The sequence below is a fragment of the Puma concolor genome, chromosome B1, assembly GCF_028749965.1.
Source record: "Puma concolor isolate L17-30 chromosome B1, mPumCon1.1.hap2, whole genome shotgun sequence".
Classification (NCBI taxonomy): domain Eukaryota; kingdom Metazoa; phylum Chordata; class Mammalia; order Carnivora; family Felidae; genus Puma; species Puma concolor.
This window is the reverse complement of record NC_141670.1, coordinates 116,012,078-116,028,300: the sequence shown is the minus strand read 5'-3', so window position 1 is coordinate 116,028,300 and position 16,223 is coordinate 116,012,078. Positions and strand designations below refer to the sequence as shown.

Below are 16,223 nucleotides of genomic sequence, written 5' to 3'. Positions count from 1 at the left end.
TTTTCTTTTTTCTTCTAGTTTTGAAAGAAATTAACATTAAAACATTTTTTGAGAGCCTGTAGGTACTATGCTGTTGTACCTAATGGATAAGTTTCCTTTTCCAAATAAATGATGCAGTGAGGGAAAAAAAAAAAAAAAAAAAAAAAAACCAGAAGAAAAAGAGATTGTTTTGATCTGAACTATGACTCTAGGGGATTCAAAGTTAGCCAAGAAGATGATGCTAAGTGGTCAGTTTCCAGGATGAGGCAAAGATGGAATGGGCAGCTGAATAAAGTCCAGAGTGCAGTGGGAAGGAAGGGGGACAGGTGCACAGTGAGAGAGACCAGAGATTCCCTTTTATCTGATGCCAGCTGTGGAGATTGGGAAGAGATTGCTAAAAGACGCTGTGCAGGGTGAGACAGAGACCAACATGGGCCAGTGCGGGTAGGGAAGGGCATGGGTAAAGGTGGGATGCTGGCCAGAACCCTTAGCCAGGGCATAAAGCAGGGGATCCTGGGGTAATGCTCAAGTACAGCGACGAGACTGCGCAAAGCAATCCGGAAAGGCACATGGAGCAGAGTGATATAGTGATACCATGAAGTGATCATTCTCTGTTGATGGTAATTTTATTTTTGTGCTCCTTCCTGTATTGCAGGGCCTACTGATCATCAACACCTGATAGCTAGAGTTCTGGATGTGAATGAATTAGGTTATGCCAATTCGGTGCATCTTGTGAGACTTAAATTCATACCTAAGTTGGGAGAAGCATGGACTTTGACACAATTTTGCAAAAGCAAAAACCTTCGTGCCTAAACCCAGTTGAAGCCTGCACTTATGTCATATCTGCTACGCTAATCACACAGCCGAGCCCAGAATCAAAGAGGGTGAGGCAGATCACTCCCAAGTTACTTGACAAAGGGCACCAATGCAGAGAAGAGTGAAGAACTAGGGCTATGAAGTTGATACGATACAGGGAGTAACGTGATACAATCCCCATAATTAAAAGGACCACTTCAGTAGCTGTGTGGATCACGGGGAGCAAGACGGGAGTACGAGACAACAGGGAGGAGGCTATGGCAATAGTCCAGGGTGGAAATGATGGTAGTTTGCAGTAGGGTAATAGTGGAGGTGGTGAGAACAGGTTGAGTTCTGGATATATCTTGAAGGTAGACTTGACAGGACTTCTGATGACTTAGATGTATGATACAAAGGGTAGACAAGAATAAAAGATGACTTCTGGGTTGTTGGCCCAAGCAAGTGGATGTCACTTCCTTTGAGGCTCCATTAGTCCAAGATATGATCCATTCATTGGATGGTGATTACGTGAGTGGGTTCCTTTGTGATAATCCATGGAGTTGTACATGCCATGCATTTATATCCATGACTTTCTGTACGCATGTTACCTCTCATTTAAAAAGCCAGGGAAATATTGGTAGAAAGAGGCTCAGTAAACACTGGAAATCAGACCCCCTATTTCCTTGAACTAATTCGCCTTGGCTCATAAATTCCTCAAATATCTGTTGCATTCAGTTCGGACCTCTTGCCTGGATAATTGCAATCAAACTAACTTATTCCACTGCCTTTGGTCCCCTGTCCGTCCTCACACTGCAGCAGAAAAATCCTTATAAAATAATACAACCACAGCTCTTTCCTGCCAAAAGTTACTTCCCAATACAGTAAAGGTCAAACTCTAGTACTTATGATGTAAACCCTTTCAGCTCAGGCTTCTCCATATCCATACCTAGCCTTTCACTGCTCTCTCCTTCCCACTCTGCGTTCTGGCCGTCGCAGCTGTTTGCAGTTTACTCAACACCTTGGCCTTGTGCCTTCCTCTGTCTGCAGCGTCCTGCTTGCTTTGTGGCCCTGGGTAAGACCCTACTCAATTGCCCGCCCCCACTGTGAGGCCTTCCCAGTGTTCCTAGGCAAAACCTCACCCCTCCTTTGTGCCAGCACCTGGCCTTACACTTCCCTCCATGTATTAGGGCAGGTAGCATTTTGGGTTATAATTATTTTGTATTCGTGTTACAATTATTTTTTAAGGCATGGTTTATTTTCTTTTTCCTATTAAAGAGAACTGAATAAAGTAAGAGAGCTAGCCATTTAGGGATGGCCTGTATGAAAAGGTAATAGAAAAAAGGAAAAGACACCCCAAATCTTGCTATTTCAAAAACCTTTCCTTTTATTCTTTCCTTTCAGTCTTTTTCAACGCTTGTTTTTATTTTTTAATTTTTTAGTTTTATTTTTGAGAGAGAGAGAGAGGAAGCTTGAGAGGGGCAGAGAGTGAGGGAGACAGAAGATCCAAAGCAGGATCCGTGCTGTCAGTGCAGAGCCCAATGTGGGGCTTGAAATCACGAACCATGAGATCATGGAGCTGAAGTGTGATGCTTAACTGACTGACCCACTCAAGAGCCCCCGTGCTTATTTATAAAATATAGTTGGAAACACACAATATAAATTCTGTCTTGCTTTTTCATGTAATTTTGTAATGATTTTCTCTTGATATTTAGAAATATTTCAGGGGCACCTGGGTGGCTCAGTTGGTTAAGCATCAGTCGTTAAGCATCGTGGGTTCGAGGCCCGTGTCGGGCTCTGTGCTGACAGCTCAGAGCCTGGAGCCTGCTTCTGAATCTGTGCTTCCCTCTCTCTCTGCTCCTCCCCCACTTGTGCTCTCCCTTCTCTCAAAAATAAACATTTAAAAAAATATTTCATATGTTTTTGTAGAAAACCTATTTCTATGTCGTTTCTTAACACCTATACTTCTTCATGGTGTATTTTGTTTACATGTGTTATTTGCCCATCAACTTATTGGTTTAGTGTTTTTTATTGATTTGTATAAGATTTTCTTATATCAAAAATATTACCCATTTTCAGTTAAAAAATATCATTTAGGATTGAATTAGTCTGCAATTGACAGAAAACCAGGTATATTAGTTTTCCTCCCTCCTCTCCCCAGATTTATTGAGGAATAATTGTTAAACAAAATTGTGTATGTTTAAAGTATAGAACATGATGATATGATATATGTATACATTGTGAAATCATTACCACAATCGAGTTAATTAACATATTTGTCACCTCACATAGTTGCCTTTTTTTGGATGAGAGTGCTTAAGATCTAGTCTCTTAGCAAATTTCAAATATACATGGCTGTATTGGTTTTCTATTGCTGTTGTAACAAATTACCAAGCTTGATGGCTTAAACGAAACAAACTTACTCTTAACAGTTCTGGAGGTCGGAGGTCCAAAATGAGTCTCACTGGGCTAAAATCCAGGAGTTGGCAGGGCTGTGTTCCCTTCTGGAGGCTCTGCGGGGGAGAATCTGTTTCCTCGCCTTGTCCAGCTTCCAGAGGCCGCCTGCGTGCCTTGGCTGGTGGCCCCTGTCTTCGTCTTTGCAGCGGGCAGAGGTGAGTGGTCGTTCTCACATATAATTCCTCTCACCTCTGCTTCTACCATCACATCTTCTTTAGCTCTGATCTCTCTTTTGCTTCCGTTTCCGCTTTTAAAAACTCTTGTGATTACACCGGGCCCACCTGGATAATTCAGACTACTCTCCCCGCTTTAAGGTTAGCAGAGTAGCAACTTTAATTCCATTTGCACCCTTAATTCCATCTGCACCCTTAATTCCATCTGCACCCTTAATTCCTCTTTGTTGTGTAACATGGCCCAGCTACAGGTTTAAGGAATTAGGATGTGGACATCTTTTTTGGGGGGGGGGGGGGGCGGGGCGGGTGTTATTATATGCCCCACCAGGCACCTCAGTAAGTAGGTTTTTTTGCTATATCATCCTTAGTGTATGGATCTGTGACCTGGTGCTTCTTGCCTCGTGTTTGCCAGATGGCTGCTGAACCTCCAGGCATTTCTTCCATGCTCCAAAAAGAAAAAAGGTGGCAGCGTGAAGGAACAAAATAAGAAAGGGCAGGCCAGCTGAGAATATGTCTTAGGTCAGATTCCCCAGAAACAGGCCTTGGCCCGTTCTTGTGTCAGTGACTTACGTAGGAAGTATTTCTGGGAGAAATTGATGAGTAGAGTAAGGGAAACAGCATAGAGAAGAAGATAAAACCACGCAAGGGAGTGCTGCAGCCCCATCTTGGACTCTAAGCATAAATCAGGCAGGTTGGTGTCCTCTCAAAGCCAAGTAGCTCCCACATTCAGACCCCCACCCCAGGCAAGGGGGAAGGATGGGGTGGTGAACACCCGGGCCCTTCTGACATATAGGCAAAGATACTCTAGTAGCTCAAAGGTCGTTGAAGAAAGTAACAGGTGTGAGCTGTCAGGATCAGAACCTCCAGAAACAAGAATGTTGTCACACACAGCAGATAAAGGGTTTCTGAGGGGAACGGGGAAGAGCACCAAGCATTTGCTGCAGTGTGTCTTTTTTTGTGAAGTTTCTCTGGATGCCCTCTTCAACAGTCTCCAATACTTTTCTTCTTTCCTAACTTACCACATAGCCACCCCTTGCTGCAAAGATGTCTAAGACAGGATTATTAATTGGATACCTTGCTCCTTTGGCAACACTGGAGTTCTGTTAGCAAGTAAATAGGAAAGAATGGACACCAGGTAGGCAATCATCAGAGTCTGCTAAAATATAATTCTCATTTTCTTTAGTTTTTATTAAACAGAGGATTAAATATTTTACGTAGTTGATATTTTCTTCTGTAATTTCATCCACTATTGTAAAATTAATCAATCTATATCATATCTGTATTTTCTAGTTTATAAAAATGTTTAGTTCTTTATAACTTATTTTGGTAAATAGTTTCAAGTGGTGCTACAGATGATTACCCATACATCCATATAAACTTGCTGGGGGTGTGTGTGTGTGTGTGTGTGTGTGTGTGTGTGTGTGTGTGTGTATGTGTTTTATGGCCATGCATGTATTCCACTCCACTAGTCTGTTTGTATATCCCTTCTTCAGTGCCACATTTTATTTATTTATTTTTTTAATATATGAAATTTATTGTCAAATTGGTTTCCATACAACACCCAGTGCTCATCCCAAAAGGTGCCCTCCTCAATACCCATCACCCACCCCCCACCCCCCATCAACCCTCAGTTTGTTCTCAGTTTTTAACAGTCTCTTATGCTTTAGTGCCACATTTTAAAGCACAATGTGATTTTATAACATATTTGTTACACTTGTTTATTTATTTATTTTAAGGGGGGGCACCTGGGTGGCTCAGTTGGTTGGGCATCTGACTTCAACTCAGATTGTGATCTCAGGGTTCGTAGGTTCGAGCCTCGCATCGGGCTCTGTGCTGACAGCTCAGAGCCTGGAGCCTGCTTCAGATTCTGTGTCTCCTTTCTGTCTCTGCCCCTCCCCTGCTCATGCTCTTTCTCTGTCTCTCAAAAATAAATTAAAAACATTAAAAGTGAAAAAAGAAAAAAAAAGAGAGAGAGAGCAAGGAAGATTGAGTGAGATTCAATTAGATGATGATTAGGCTCCCATCCAGGTCTAACACTTTGTCATCCTGAGAGTTATGTAGCTCTCTGAAGTAGATTCCACTTGGCTGACCCTGTTGAGCCTACCTAGTAGTGGCTGGTTTCAGCATGAATCAATGGATGCTCTTATATAAGAGGTGGGGTGAGAGAACACTTCTAGAAATCCATGGCTTCTAGTCTTCCTACTGGTACGCTTTTCTACTTCCAACCACCTGGGATAGCTTCCTTCCTAGGGCACCCAAACTAACTTTTCTAAATCAAAAATAGAGGAAAGCAACAACTTGAATCATTAAATAATAAAAGTATTTAATGAATAACTATAACTATTAACATATATTTAATTAATAAACTAAACTTCGACTTGTGCTTGGCACATAATAAACACAACATAGTTACTATAGTGTTTTTCACACAACGTGTCCCCTAAATGCCACTCAGTGACTTTATCTGGTAATTTCCCAAAGGAGCTTTCCATCAAACACTGAAGAAAAGACTTGCCATGTAGGGCTTATTGAGAAGGGGACATGTCAAATTTCAAGTTGACAGTTGAGCCTTATTATTCATGGATTTTGCAATTGTGAATTCACCTACTTGTTAAAATTTATTTGTACCCCCTGCCCCCAATAGATATCGGGCATGGGTGGGATGGTGAAAACTTTGAGTTGCCCAACACACACATTTCTCAGCTGTGGTTGAACAATCCGGCACTGTATTCTTATTTCTGTTTGCACACGATAAACAAGTATCCTTTTTGTGGTCAATTTAATTTGCTTTTTGTATTTTTGTGCTTTTTGTTGGTATTTTTGCTTTGTAAAATGGCCCCAAGAACAATACTGAGTTGCTGTCTGTGTGCAAGAGGCTGTGACCCTGCCTTATGGAGAAACTTCCTCCAGTAGATAAGCTTCATTCAGACACGAGTTGAAGTGCTGTTGGCTGTGAGTGCAATGTTAATGAACCAACAGTATGTGTTAAATAAGATGTCTTTAAAGAGAAACACATACAAAATAAGGTTTTGTATTGATTTCTTGACAAAAATGTTGTAACAAGAAGCTCATAGGAGCTTAACCCTATATTTTCCCCTGGGAACACTGGCTCAGTGTTTGCTAATTCAGTGGTTGTGGTGACTGTACAGAACATAACTACCATGAGTAACAAGAATCAAATGTATTTTCCAAAGGGATATGGGGCTGCTTATGATTTTTAACCTTTTTAAAAAATGTTTATTTATTTATTTTTGAGAGAGAGAGAGAGAGAGAGAGAGAGAGCACACACATGTACATGCACAGGCATGAGCAGGGGAGGGGCAGAGAGAGAGGGAGACAGAGAATCCCAAGCAGTCTTGCACTGTCAACACAGAGCCTGACGTGGGGCTCTATCTCACGAACTGGGAGATCACGACCTGAGCCGAAATCAAGAGTGGGACGATCAACCAACTGAGCCACCCAGGTACCCTAACCCTTTTTTTTTTTTTTTTTTTAAGAGAGAGAGCAAGCAGTGTACGCATGCAAGTGGGGAAGGGGCAGAGGGAGAAGGAGAGAGAGAATCTCAAGCAGGCTCACACCCAGTGCAGAGTCCAAGCAGGGGCTCAATCGCGTGACTGTGAGATCATGATCTGAGTCCGTATCAAGAGTTGGTCGCTTAACCGATTGAGCCACCCAGGCGCCACTTTTTTTTTTTTTTTTTTTTTTAATGTAGTCTCCATGCTCAACATGGGGCTTGAAAACTCATAACCCTGAGATCACGAGCCATGGACTCTATTAACTGAGTCAGCCAGGCACTCGTGATTTTTTAACCTTGAGTGTTCCCATGTCACCTCCTGTTCCCCAAAGATGGGACTCCCTGTATCTTATTCGGGCATGACACAAGAAGTATTTATAATACCTGTGACACCCACTCAACAGTGCCTTCCTGTTGAAGTCATTTAGACCCCATTAGTTATGAATTTTCGTTATTTTCTTTAACACCATATATTGTATGTTCAGTTTTGTCATTTAAAAAAAAAAACAACTGATTGCAGTGCCTGGTCTCAGTTGGGAGAACATGTGACTGTTGATCTCAAGGTTGTGGGTTTGAGCCCCACATTGGGTGTAGGGATTACTAAAAAAATAAAATAAAATAAAATAAAATAAAATAAAATAAAATAAAATAAAATAAAATAAACAAACATAAAAAACTAGTTTGTTTTGAGAAGCACTGAATATTGGTTTTAAGTAGGAAGAGAAAATTGCACCCTGATTAATGGTGTTGTAGATTCCTCAGTGACTCAGGAAAGCATTTTCTTAATGAATAGGCATCATTAAGTTCTACCATGTATCAAGCACTGCACTAAGCACTTTATATACATAATTTTATTGTATCCTCACAACAATGCTGCAAAGTCATCTTATTGTCTTCATTTTGTCAGTGAGTATAGATCAGGGAGCTGGATTCAAATCCAAGTCTATTTGACCTAAAGTTCAGGTCTTTCTACTAGAGCGTTCACCATAGGCACTACTTGGTCATATTACCTGTCCTTCCTTACAGGTGCTGGATAAAACCCATTAGGAGAACATGAGTCAAGTTTACTTATCCAGACTGAATATGTCACATTCACCCCTTCTTGACCCAAGGTAAAGCAAACAAATGAAAAGAGCATGAGACATCTTCCACAAATTTAACCCATGCTTCAGTACTTTAACCAAAAGAGAGAAGTGTACACGGGGGAAAAGGAAAGACATACACCAAGCCATCTGCTTTTATAATACATTAATAGTAGATACAAACAAATATTTGTGTTATATCTACATGTCATTAGCTGTGAAAAAAGCACACAATTCCAGAAGTGGCACCTTTAGCTCTAGCATGCAGTGACAATGAAACAGTAGTTGCTAACAAACAAATAAAATAGATCTCTCTACCAATGCTTTCAGGGTAATGGTAATTAAATAGATTTTTGGTCAGTCCTGTCCTATATCCTGCACTAAGTTGATTAACCTGTTTAATGAGTATATGAGAATGACCAAAGCTGACCTCACATCAAAGAGCCCCATTGTTGCTGTTAGCTGACCTGAATTTTAATTGTGCACTAGGTTCTTTAATTGCACCACAGATGTGCTAGAGAATAGAGCAGGTACTTTAAGCGGCAGTGGGTTTCTTTTCCCAGATGTGTTTGGTTGCTCCAAACATACAATATCAGATGCTATTTTGCATATCCAGGCTCTGAACACTCCCCCTCTTTGCAAAGACTCACAGTTTAACAGTTGTTTTTTGATATAGTTGGCAGTAGTGATCAGTTTTATTTATATGGGAAAACTTACCTTTGTGTATTACTAAACATCACAAAGAGATTTAGGAAAAAAAGTCTGTAAATAAATCAGCTGTGAATAAATTAGAATCCAGTCTTCAGGACTCCTTTAAGGCCTCAAGCCTCAGTCTTCAGCCTCCAAGAGGATTGTTAGAGGCAGATGTGGCTTCCTCAGTGTGCTGTCACCAGGGGCCAGCTGTTATTTCAAGCTGCAAGTACCAGACTATAGAAAAAGGAAGTTAGTTCTTACGTGATAACACTCATTTTTAAAAAATCCTTTAACATGTGCTGTAGTCTTCTTTCCAATTTCTCTTTAACTTGTTTTGGTAAGCAAGTTGAACAGGGTATTTTAGCTATCCACCTGCAAAAAGATGATGACACTTTGAACTCATGTTTCATTGTGGCACTTTCAAAAAATTCAAACAGAGGTCATAAACCTCTGCTGCTTAAGACTTAAAAAAAAATTAGGTGGCTTAAAATCTTTTTGTGACAAGACGTTTTTTGGGGGTGGGGGCGGATAGGGAGAGGGCATAGATAAATAAGGATAAATAAAGCAACTTCTGCTGCTCTCTAGCTATACTCTTCCCTGGACTCATTCCTGGGGTAGAAAGTGGACCCACTGAGTGGGAAGGGGCTCACATGACTTCTGTCATCCACTCTGCAGCTCATCAGCTGTGACAGATCCCAGATGTAGATGTGAAATGGCACCCAGTCCAGGATGAGTGAGAGGCATGTAAACAGTGGAAATGGCAGTGGGGATGGAGGCAATGTATGGGACCAGCAGGAGACCCCAGGGTGTGTCTGTCTCTAATTGACCAAGTAGCTTGCACAGTCCTGCAGTCTTGGATTCTCAGGCTGCCTTCTTTTAGTGCTTTTCTTCTCCTGCTGCCTGCCTTGCTCATTCAGCTTCTTGTCTAGACACTAACTCGTACTGTGGCCTTGGGGCATTCATTTAACTTCTTTGGGCCTCGATTTCTGCAACTATATACTATATGCTACATTATCTCCCAAGTTTGTTCCATGATGCTGTTTTGTGGTTGTCTCAGCAGAGTATTTGACTGAATGATTAAACTTATTTCCCCTTTCTTTTTTTGAGGTATCTTTAGATTTTATTTCATGTCCCTCCACAGCAAAAAAAAAAACACCCCACAAACAAACTAAACAAACAAACAACAACAAAAAACACCCACAGGGGCGCCTGGGTGGCTCAGTTGGTCAGGTCATGATTCCAGGGTTGTGGGATTGAGTCCCACATCCGGCTTTGTGCTGAGTGGGGAGCCTACTTGGGATTCTTTCTCTCTCTCTCTCTCCATATGTGTGTGTGTGTGTGTGTGTGTGTATATATATATGTGTGTGTGTGTGTGTGTGTGTGTATATGTGTGTATATATATGTGTATATATCTATATTTATATATCTATATCTATCTATATCTATATCTATATCTATATCTATATCTATATCTATATCTATATCTATATCTATATATATCTTTTCCCCTCTCTCCTGGGAGAGGCTTTCTCCCTCTCTCTCAAAATAAATAAATTATATATATCTATATATCTATATCTCCACAGTCTATTGGTCATAGGTGTTTTTTTTTTTTTTTTTTTTTTAAAGATTTATTTATTTTTGAGAGAGAAAGAGACAGAGCATGAGCAGGGGTAGGGGCAGAGAGAGAGAGAGGGAGACAGAGAATCCGAAGCAGGCTCCAGGCTCTGAGCTGTCAGCACAGAGCCTGACTTGGGGCTCGAACTCATGAACCATGAGATTATGACCTGAGCCGAAGTCGGATGCTTAACCGACTGAGCCACCCAGGCGCCCCGGTCATAGGTGGTTTTTTATAGCTAAGACAAAGTTGTTGGACTCCGGATAGTCAGAAGATGATGTTGGGGTTTCCCCCTAGAATTGTGATTAGTTCGCTAAAGAGAAGTATCTATATCCGTACATGCTGGTACATTATCACAGTCAGAGAGGGGCCATGTAAGGAAAGTCAGGAAAGGTGAGGGCCAGCAAGGGTGTTGGTGTCATTGGCAAGATCCCATTAGTGGTGATTTGCTCCCCAAACAGAAAGCATTAGATTATTTTATTGTTTGGGGAAGATAGCTAACACATCAGCAGGACCCCTCCTTCACACAGTAAGTCAGCAGGAGGCTAAGGAATTTTCGTTCTTCAGTGTGTCTGGTTGCAATTAATCCCATGTCTAAGTGGGCACTATTATGTTTCTTCACTGTGTTGACTGGTATACTCCACAGTGAAACCTTCTGTAGATGTTGAGGACAGAAGCAGAGGCTCAGAAGCACAGTTCTGGAAAAGCAGGATTCAAAGCACTTTCCTTAGAGTTGCTCAGGTGGGGAACAGCCCTGGAGGTGGTGAGGGGAGCAGGGGAGGTGAAGGAGGGAGTGCAGAGGTTGGAGGGGTGGAGGAGAAGGAGAGTCCACGACTAGTACGATACAGGTCCCTCTTTGGACGCAACTCTTCCGGAAATGCTCTGCCTGTAAATACTCTTTCTTCATCATCAGAAATCTTGTTTCCTTGCTTTGTGCTCTTTTTTTCAAGTACCATGTCTGAGCCCCTTCTGATTCACATTTTGGTTCCAATCAAATTAGAGGTGAGGAGGCAGCATCAGGGTTATGCTAAGTTGTCTGGATGTTGGTCCTGTGTTTCCTCACACCCTGTGCAGAGAAGACCCAATCATCCCCCCTAGGAGATGCCACTAAAACCTGAGGAACTTATGGTAAAGGGCGGGGGAGGAGGTGAAGTCTGACCTTACCCAGAACGCAAATTCAGGAAAAGGATGCCTAGACCTGCTCTGTGAGGAGGAAAGAGTGTAACTTCTGTGGGCAGGAGCATGTAGAGATGTACCATCAGACTCACAAAACATCAGTTCTAGAATCACACTCAGATTTTGCACATCTGTGAAATTATTATTATACTGTAATAATTGTTGGTTCAACAGACAAAGAAAGATTTTACCCGAGCTATCATGGTTCATTATTTTCTCCCATTTGGAAGAGATGGCTCAAGTTGTGGTGGATTTGTGAGTCCTCTTAGGCAACAGGCTTTGGAATTAATTTCTTCCCCCAAAGGGTTCATTTTGGCTCTGGTTCTAGTCACACTTACTATCTGTGTGAACTCAATCAAGTTTCTTGATTTCTTTGAGCCTCAAGTTCCTGACCTGTGACCTGCACATAATAACATTAGCTATAGGGAATGGCTGCTTTGAAGACCCCATAGGAAGTGTCTTTGTGAATGTACATTATAAATTACTATATACATTTTAATCTTTTGCTTCAGCCATAGCAAATATAGACTATTATGCACCTTTTTTTTTTTTTTTGGTATTAGCCTCGTTCTAAGTTCCATTTACTGTCCTTATTTTTGTTTTTTTTATTTCTTTCCACTTCCAATGTACAGATCTGCTGAATATATAAACTGTTTTGGGGAAAAGACAGGGTATGTATAAATAATCAAATAAATTTAAATTATAATTTTGCTAGCGGATTGCTAAAAGAATCAGAAAGATATGCTAATATGTCAACCTTCCCCACCTTACCACCAACGTAACATTAGCCCTGCTAGCTTATGTGAACCTCCATCATTGACTTACAGTATGCCAGGTGCCATCTGTGGCACTTTACTTGTCATAACGTTCTAGGGGAGGTGATACCCATCAGTGTTTAGTTGATTGACCAAATCAGTTATGTTGCTCACCTTATATGGCTCAGGAGCAGACAGATTTTTGACTGTAGGCCATGTACCGTCCAGGGCTACCAGCTTGGTGCAACCATAGGCTGTCTTCTTGCGGAGACATCTCCCAGTTCATACACCTGGAAATGGTAGGAAAAATCCATTCATTCATTTCATAAACAGTTAATGAGCCTCTACTATGCACCAGCTACTATGGCAGGCACCCCGGGGAATGTAGGAATGCATGATGGATGGTCCCTACCCTCTGGGAGTACTTAGGCCAGTGGAGAAGCAATTATATAGGTAACTAAGTAGCTTGATGAAGTAGGGAGGTATGGCAGAGTGCTTGATGCACAGTCCCTGGAGCTGGCCTGCTCTGTCATCTACCAGCTGAGTGGCCTTGACACGAACCTGTCAGTGCCTCAGTGTCCTATCTATGTCTACAGAGTGTTAATAATAATGGTCGTGGTGAGGTTTACTTAAATCAACACATGTAAAACATGTAGAACAGTGCCTGGCACCACAGAAAGCCCTTGATAAAGGATGATGATGGTGATGATGATGGTGGGTGTGGTGGTGATAAGAGGTCCAATGTGGAAGGCATGTCAGTTATCCAGGAGGCTGGGAAGGGCATGCAGAACTGGTCTTGTTGGCAGAGGAGAAGGAGCTCCCTCCAGGTGGAGGGTTCGGCACTATGGGCACAGTTAAGGTAAAGAGAAGGATGTTCTATGTTCTCAGAATTTTTTTAGTCAAGCAGGAACTGCTCTCAATTCCTGAATTCTGAGCTTGATGCTAGAGTGGAGACAAACATGGCATGTTTCCATCTCAAGACCATTTTGTTTGTTACCATGGCTGGTAACAAACAAATTGACTGGGCTGGATAAATATGGTTTGTAAGCAAATATATGCTTTTGTCAAATAGACATGGTCAGTGCCTAGAGAGGCAGGAAGGTTGATAGCAAGAAGAACTTGTCTTGTTAATTCCAGGTTGGGGAACATCTTGTTAGGAAAATGAACAAATCTGAACGAAGGTTGATGGTGTGGTCTGAGTTTAGCAAATTATTTCTTAGTCCTTTGCTTTCTTTAAAAAAAATAAAAAGTCATGGGCAGGTTCATGACCCACAAGCAAATGATATATCAATGTTGAGCACAAACCCCAACCCCCCAAAATCCCTGGCATTTTTTTTATCCTTCTTATTCCTAGAAATGTTCCTTTAAAAAAATGAGGGACATGAATTGCTATGAGTCTCCAAAAGGACAGAAATTACTAAAAATAAAACAAATGACAGGTAGTGAGAAAAAGCCCCACCTAACTATAGCTGGTACATAAATAAGCCCACTTATATATAATTCAGTGTATTCTGTTAGAAAACATTGAATTCCCAAACAGAATAATCAGTTTAAAATTAATGTGGTTTATTAACAATTAAAAGTGATAACACAAGCTGAAGAAATTGGAGGTGAAATGTTGAGTTTCCTTTGATAGGTAGAGTAATTACAAAGTGTGCTTTTGAAGTTCAAGAAGACAGCCTTAGGACACAACATTTTTAAAGTAAAAATTGGCTTGCCCTCTGTTCAAGTGATTTATTTTGCACTAAGCAATGGGTGTGAGACATGATGTGATTTAAAATTTCATCCCTTGATGGAACTGCTTGAGGGTGACATGATTTTTTTCTTTTTTCTTTTCTCAGCCTGCTCAGCCTATGAAGTTTCCTATCTAAAAGTTAATCTTCTGAAATTCCTTAGGAATTTAAGGAAACCTAATCTTTTGGTGTGTCAACAAAAGGGCCTGAGTATATTGCTTTCCCTCTGACATTCAGGAGCCTCAGAGTGCCCGAGTGGCCCCTAGCAGGAGCTGGTGCTTACCATGGCCAAGCAAATCCAGCCATTCTTGTTTGGTTGCCTATTAAGTAATTACCTTCGGGAAACTTCACCTCTGCCATTAAAAATTCTCTTTCTCTCTTAAGAGAGCTTGAAAGATGTGGGGGTGAATTGAGGAGGGGAGGCGTAATATCCTTGAAGAGGAAAGTTAAAAGGAACTGGGATTTGGTTAAAATAGAAGTTTAGATTATCAAGGGAGCAGGTTATTGAGGGAGAGAAGAAGAGTCATAGTTTAAAAAACACGTTGATATTTTACATGTTTCAGTGAGTGCTTCATCTCTATTTTCGCCAAGGAAAATAAATGCATTTAACGGATTTTTAAAAGTTTTCAATAGTCTATTTATTAGAAAGAAAAAAGAACTTGTAAAAAAGTCTCTTATGGTATGCTAGTAAATGCTCAAAAACTGGCTGTCTCAGCGAGGGGAGGGCCTGCCCTGATCTGTAGCGTTTGTCAATTTCCTTGGTGTAAATGCTCCCATGATGGTGGGTCCTATAAATGTAAAAATGTGAAGCTGGGGAGAGACGTAGAGAAACACACCATTATTCTTTCCATCGTACAGTTCCAATAAATGGAGATAACCCGAGGAATGTAGACAACAGTAAAAAGTTGTAAAACAAACAAACAAGGAAGTGATGAGTTCTGAGTACTTTTTATCTTTGTTTTTAATCCAACTTAATTATAAGTTTATATAAATTAATTTTTAATTCTGACTGTGTTTAACAACCAGCTCACAACTTTTCCTGAACATTTAAGGTGGCTCTCAAGAACCAGTATAAGCTCATTCTAGCATGTCACTAAATACATGTATGGTATCTGTGGAAAGGGGTTTGGAAGGTCACATCCCAAATTACTGACCGTGGTAATTACCTCTTGGTGGGGAGTTGTCATGGTATGTGGAAGGGGACCTATGTGTGTGCGTTACTCTGTATACTTTTGTGTGTTTTGCTAGTATAATAAAAGTGAATACAAGATGGTTTTTATAAAATATGTATTGTGTTTATACCAATACCTCCTTTCCCTCCTTTCAACGGAACCCAAACCCTTGAGGTAGCATGGCTCAAACAGAGGGAGTGTTGGACTAGGCACTAAACAATTGGTTTTTAATTATGGTTTGGCCTCTGACAGTCTGGGTAACTGAGAGCAAGCTATTTGATCTCTCTGAGCCTTGGGATCTTTGTCAAATGAAGATATTTGAAGTTTATCTGGAAGAGTCTATTCAGTTCTGTCTAACCTTTACATGTCTGATTATTTTCTTATCTCATTCAATAAGTATAAAGACTACACACCCAGGGACAAAAAGTTCTGTGAAGTCCCAACTCACCACCGATTTTATTTATTTATTATATTATTTATTTATTACTTATTTTATTTCCTGACTTTTCAGAAGATTATGGACTTGAAACTCATGGTCCCTGTTAATAATCATAATGATTGGCCGGGTTGAGAGAACGGGGGTTTTGGAAACTAGCTAAGGGCAGGCGCAGATGTTCTCAGATTAGCAATATTCCTAGCAGAGGGCTTGTTGGTTGACTGGCTCACTGATGGTGTGTGTGACGAGGGGGCCTGGAACTTGTGCCCTGGAGGAGTTCTCTCCCTGTGCTGCCTGGTTCGCATCCTTCTGGAATGAATTTGCTTGAGTAGCCGTCCTGAACGTTGGTCTTCATTGAGCTGACTCTAGTCTCCGACCAGACAAATTAAGAGTTTGTTCTCAATCAAAATAATAAAATGGATTTTGACGGTTTTTATTTTTAAACTGTAAGATATTCATTGTAGAAAATTTAGTAAATACAGATGAGCAATAAAGAAAAAGGGAAGATCGTTGATTTTAAAGCGTAGAATTTCCATTTTTGTTTGCCCCATGTCTTACTGGGCAAGCTCATCTGGAGCAGCTGCTTTGTGTATACGTATCTGAACATATGCGTGTTTGAAATAACATCATCCTTCTTGAGAGT

The 16,223-nt window shown here is 40.9% G+C and overlaps 1 protein-coding gene across 6 annotated transcripts in view; it reads left to right on the top strand.

Moving 5' to 3' along the window:
- The window catches only part of LOC147581828 (uncharacterized), a 44,026-nt gene extending 28,768 nt beyond the window's left edge, over window positions 1–15,258 (top strand). For 4 of the 6 annotated variants that reach the window (XR_015250304.1, XR_015250305.1, XM_086704438.1 and 1 more), the window contains 3 exons: window positions 3,204–3,383; window positions 4,428–4,536; window positions 7,942–8,188. Coding sequence is in view for 2 of the 6 variants with exons in the window: in XM_086704438.1 (XP_086560564.1) it covers window positions 3,204–3,383; window positions 4,428–4,508 (261 nt within the window). In the remaining 4 variants the exon portion in view is untranslated. Of the gene's footprint in view, window positions 1–3,203; window positions 3,384–4,427; window positions 4,537–7,941; window positions 8,189–12,116; window positions 12,156–14,080 lie in introns of those variants that run through there. The other 2 variants (XR_015250302.1, XR_015250303.1) reach the window with 2 other exon arrangements.
- Window positions 15,259–16,223: the final 965 nt, after the last annotated feature.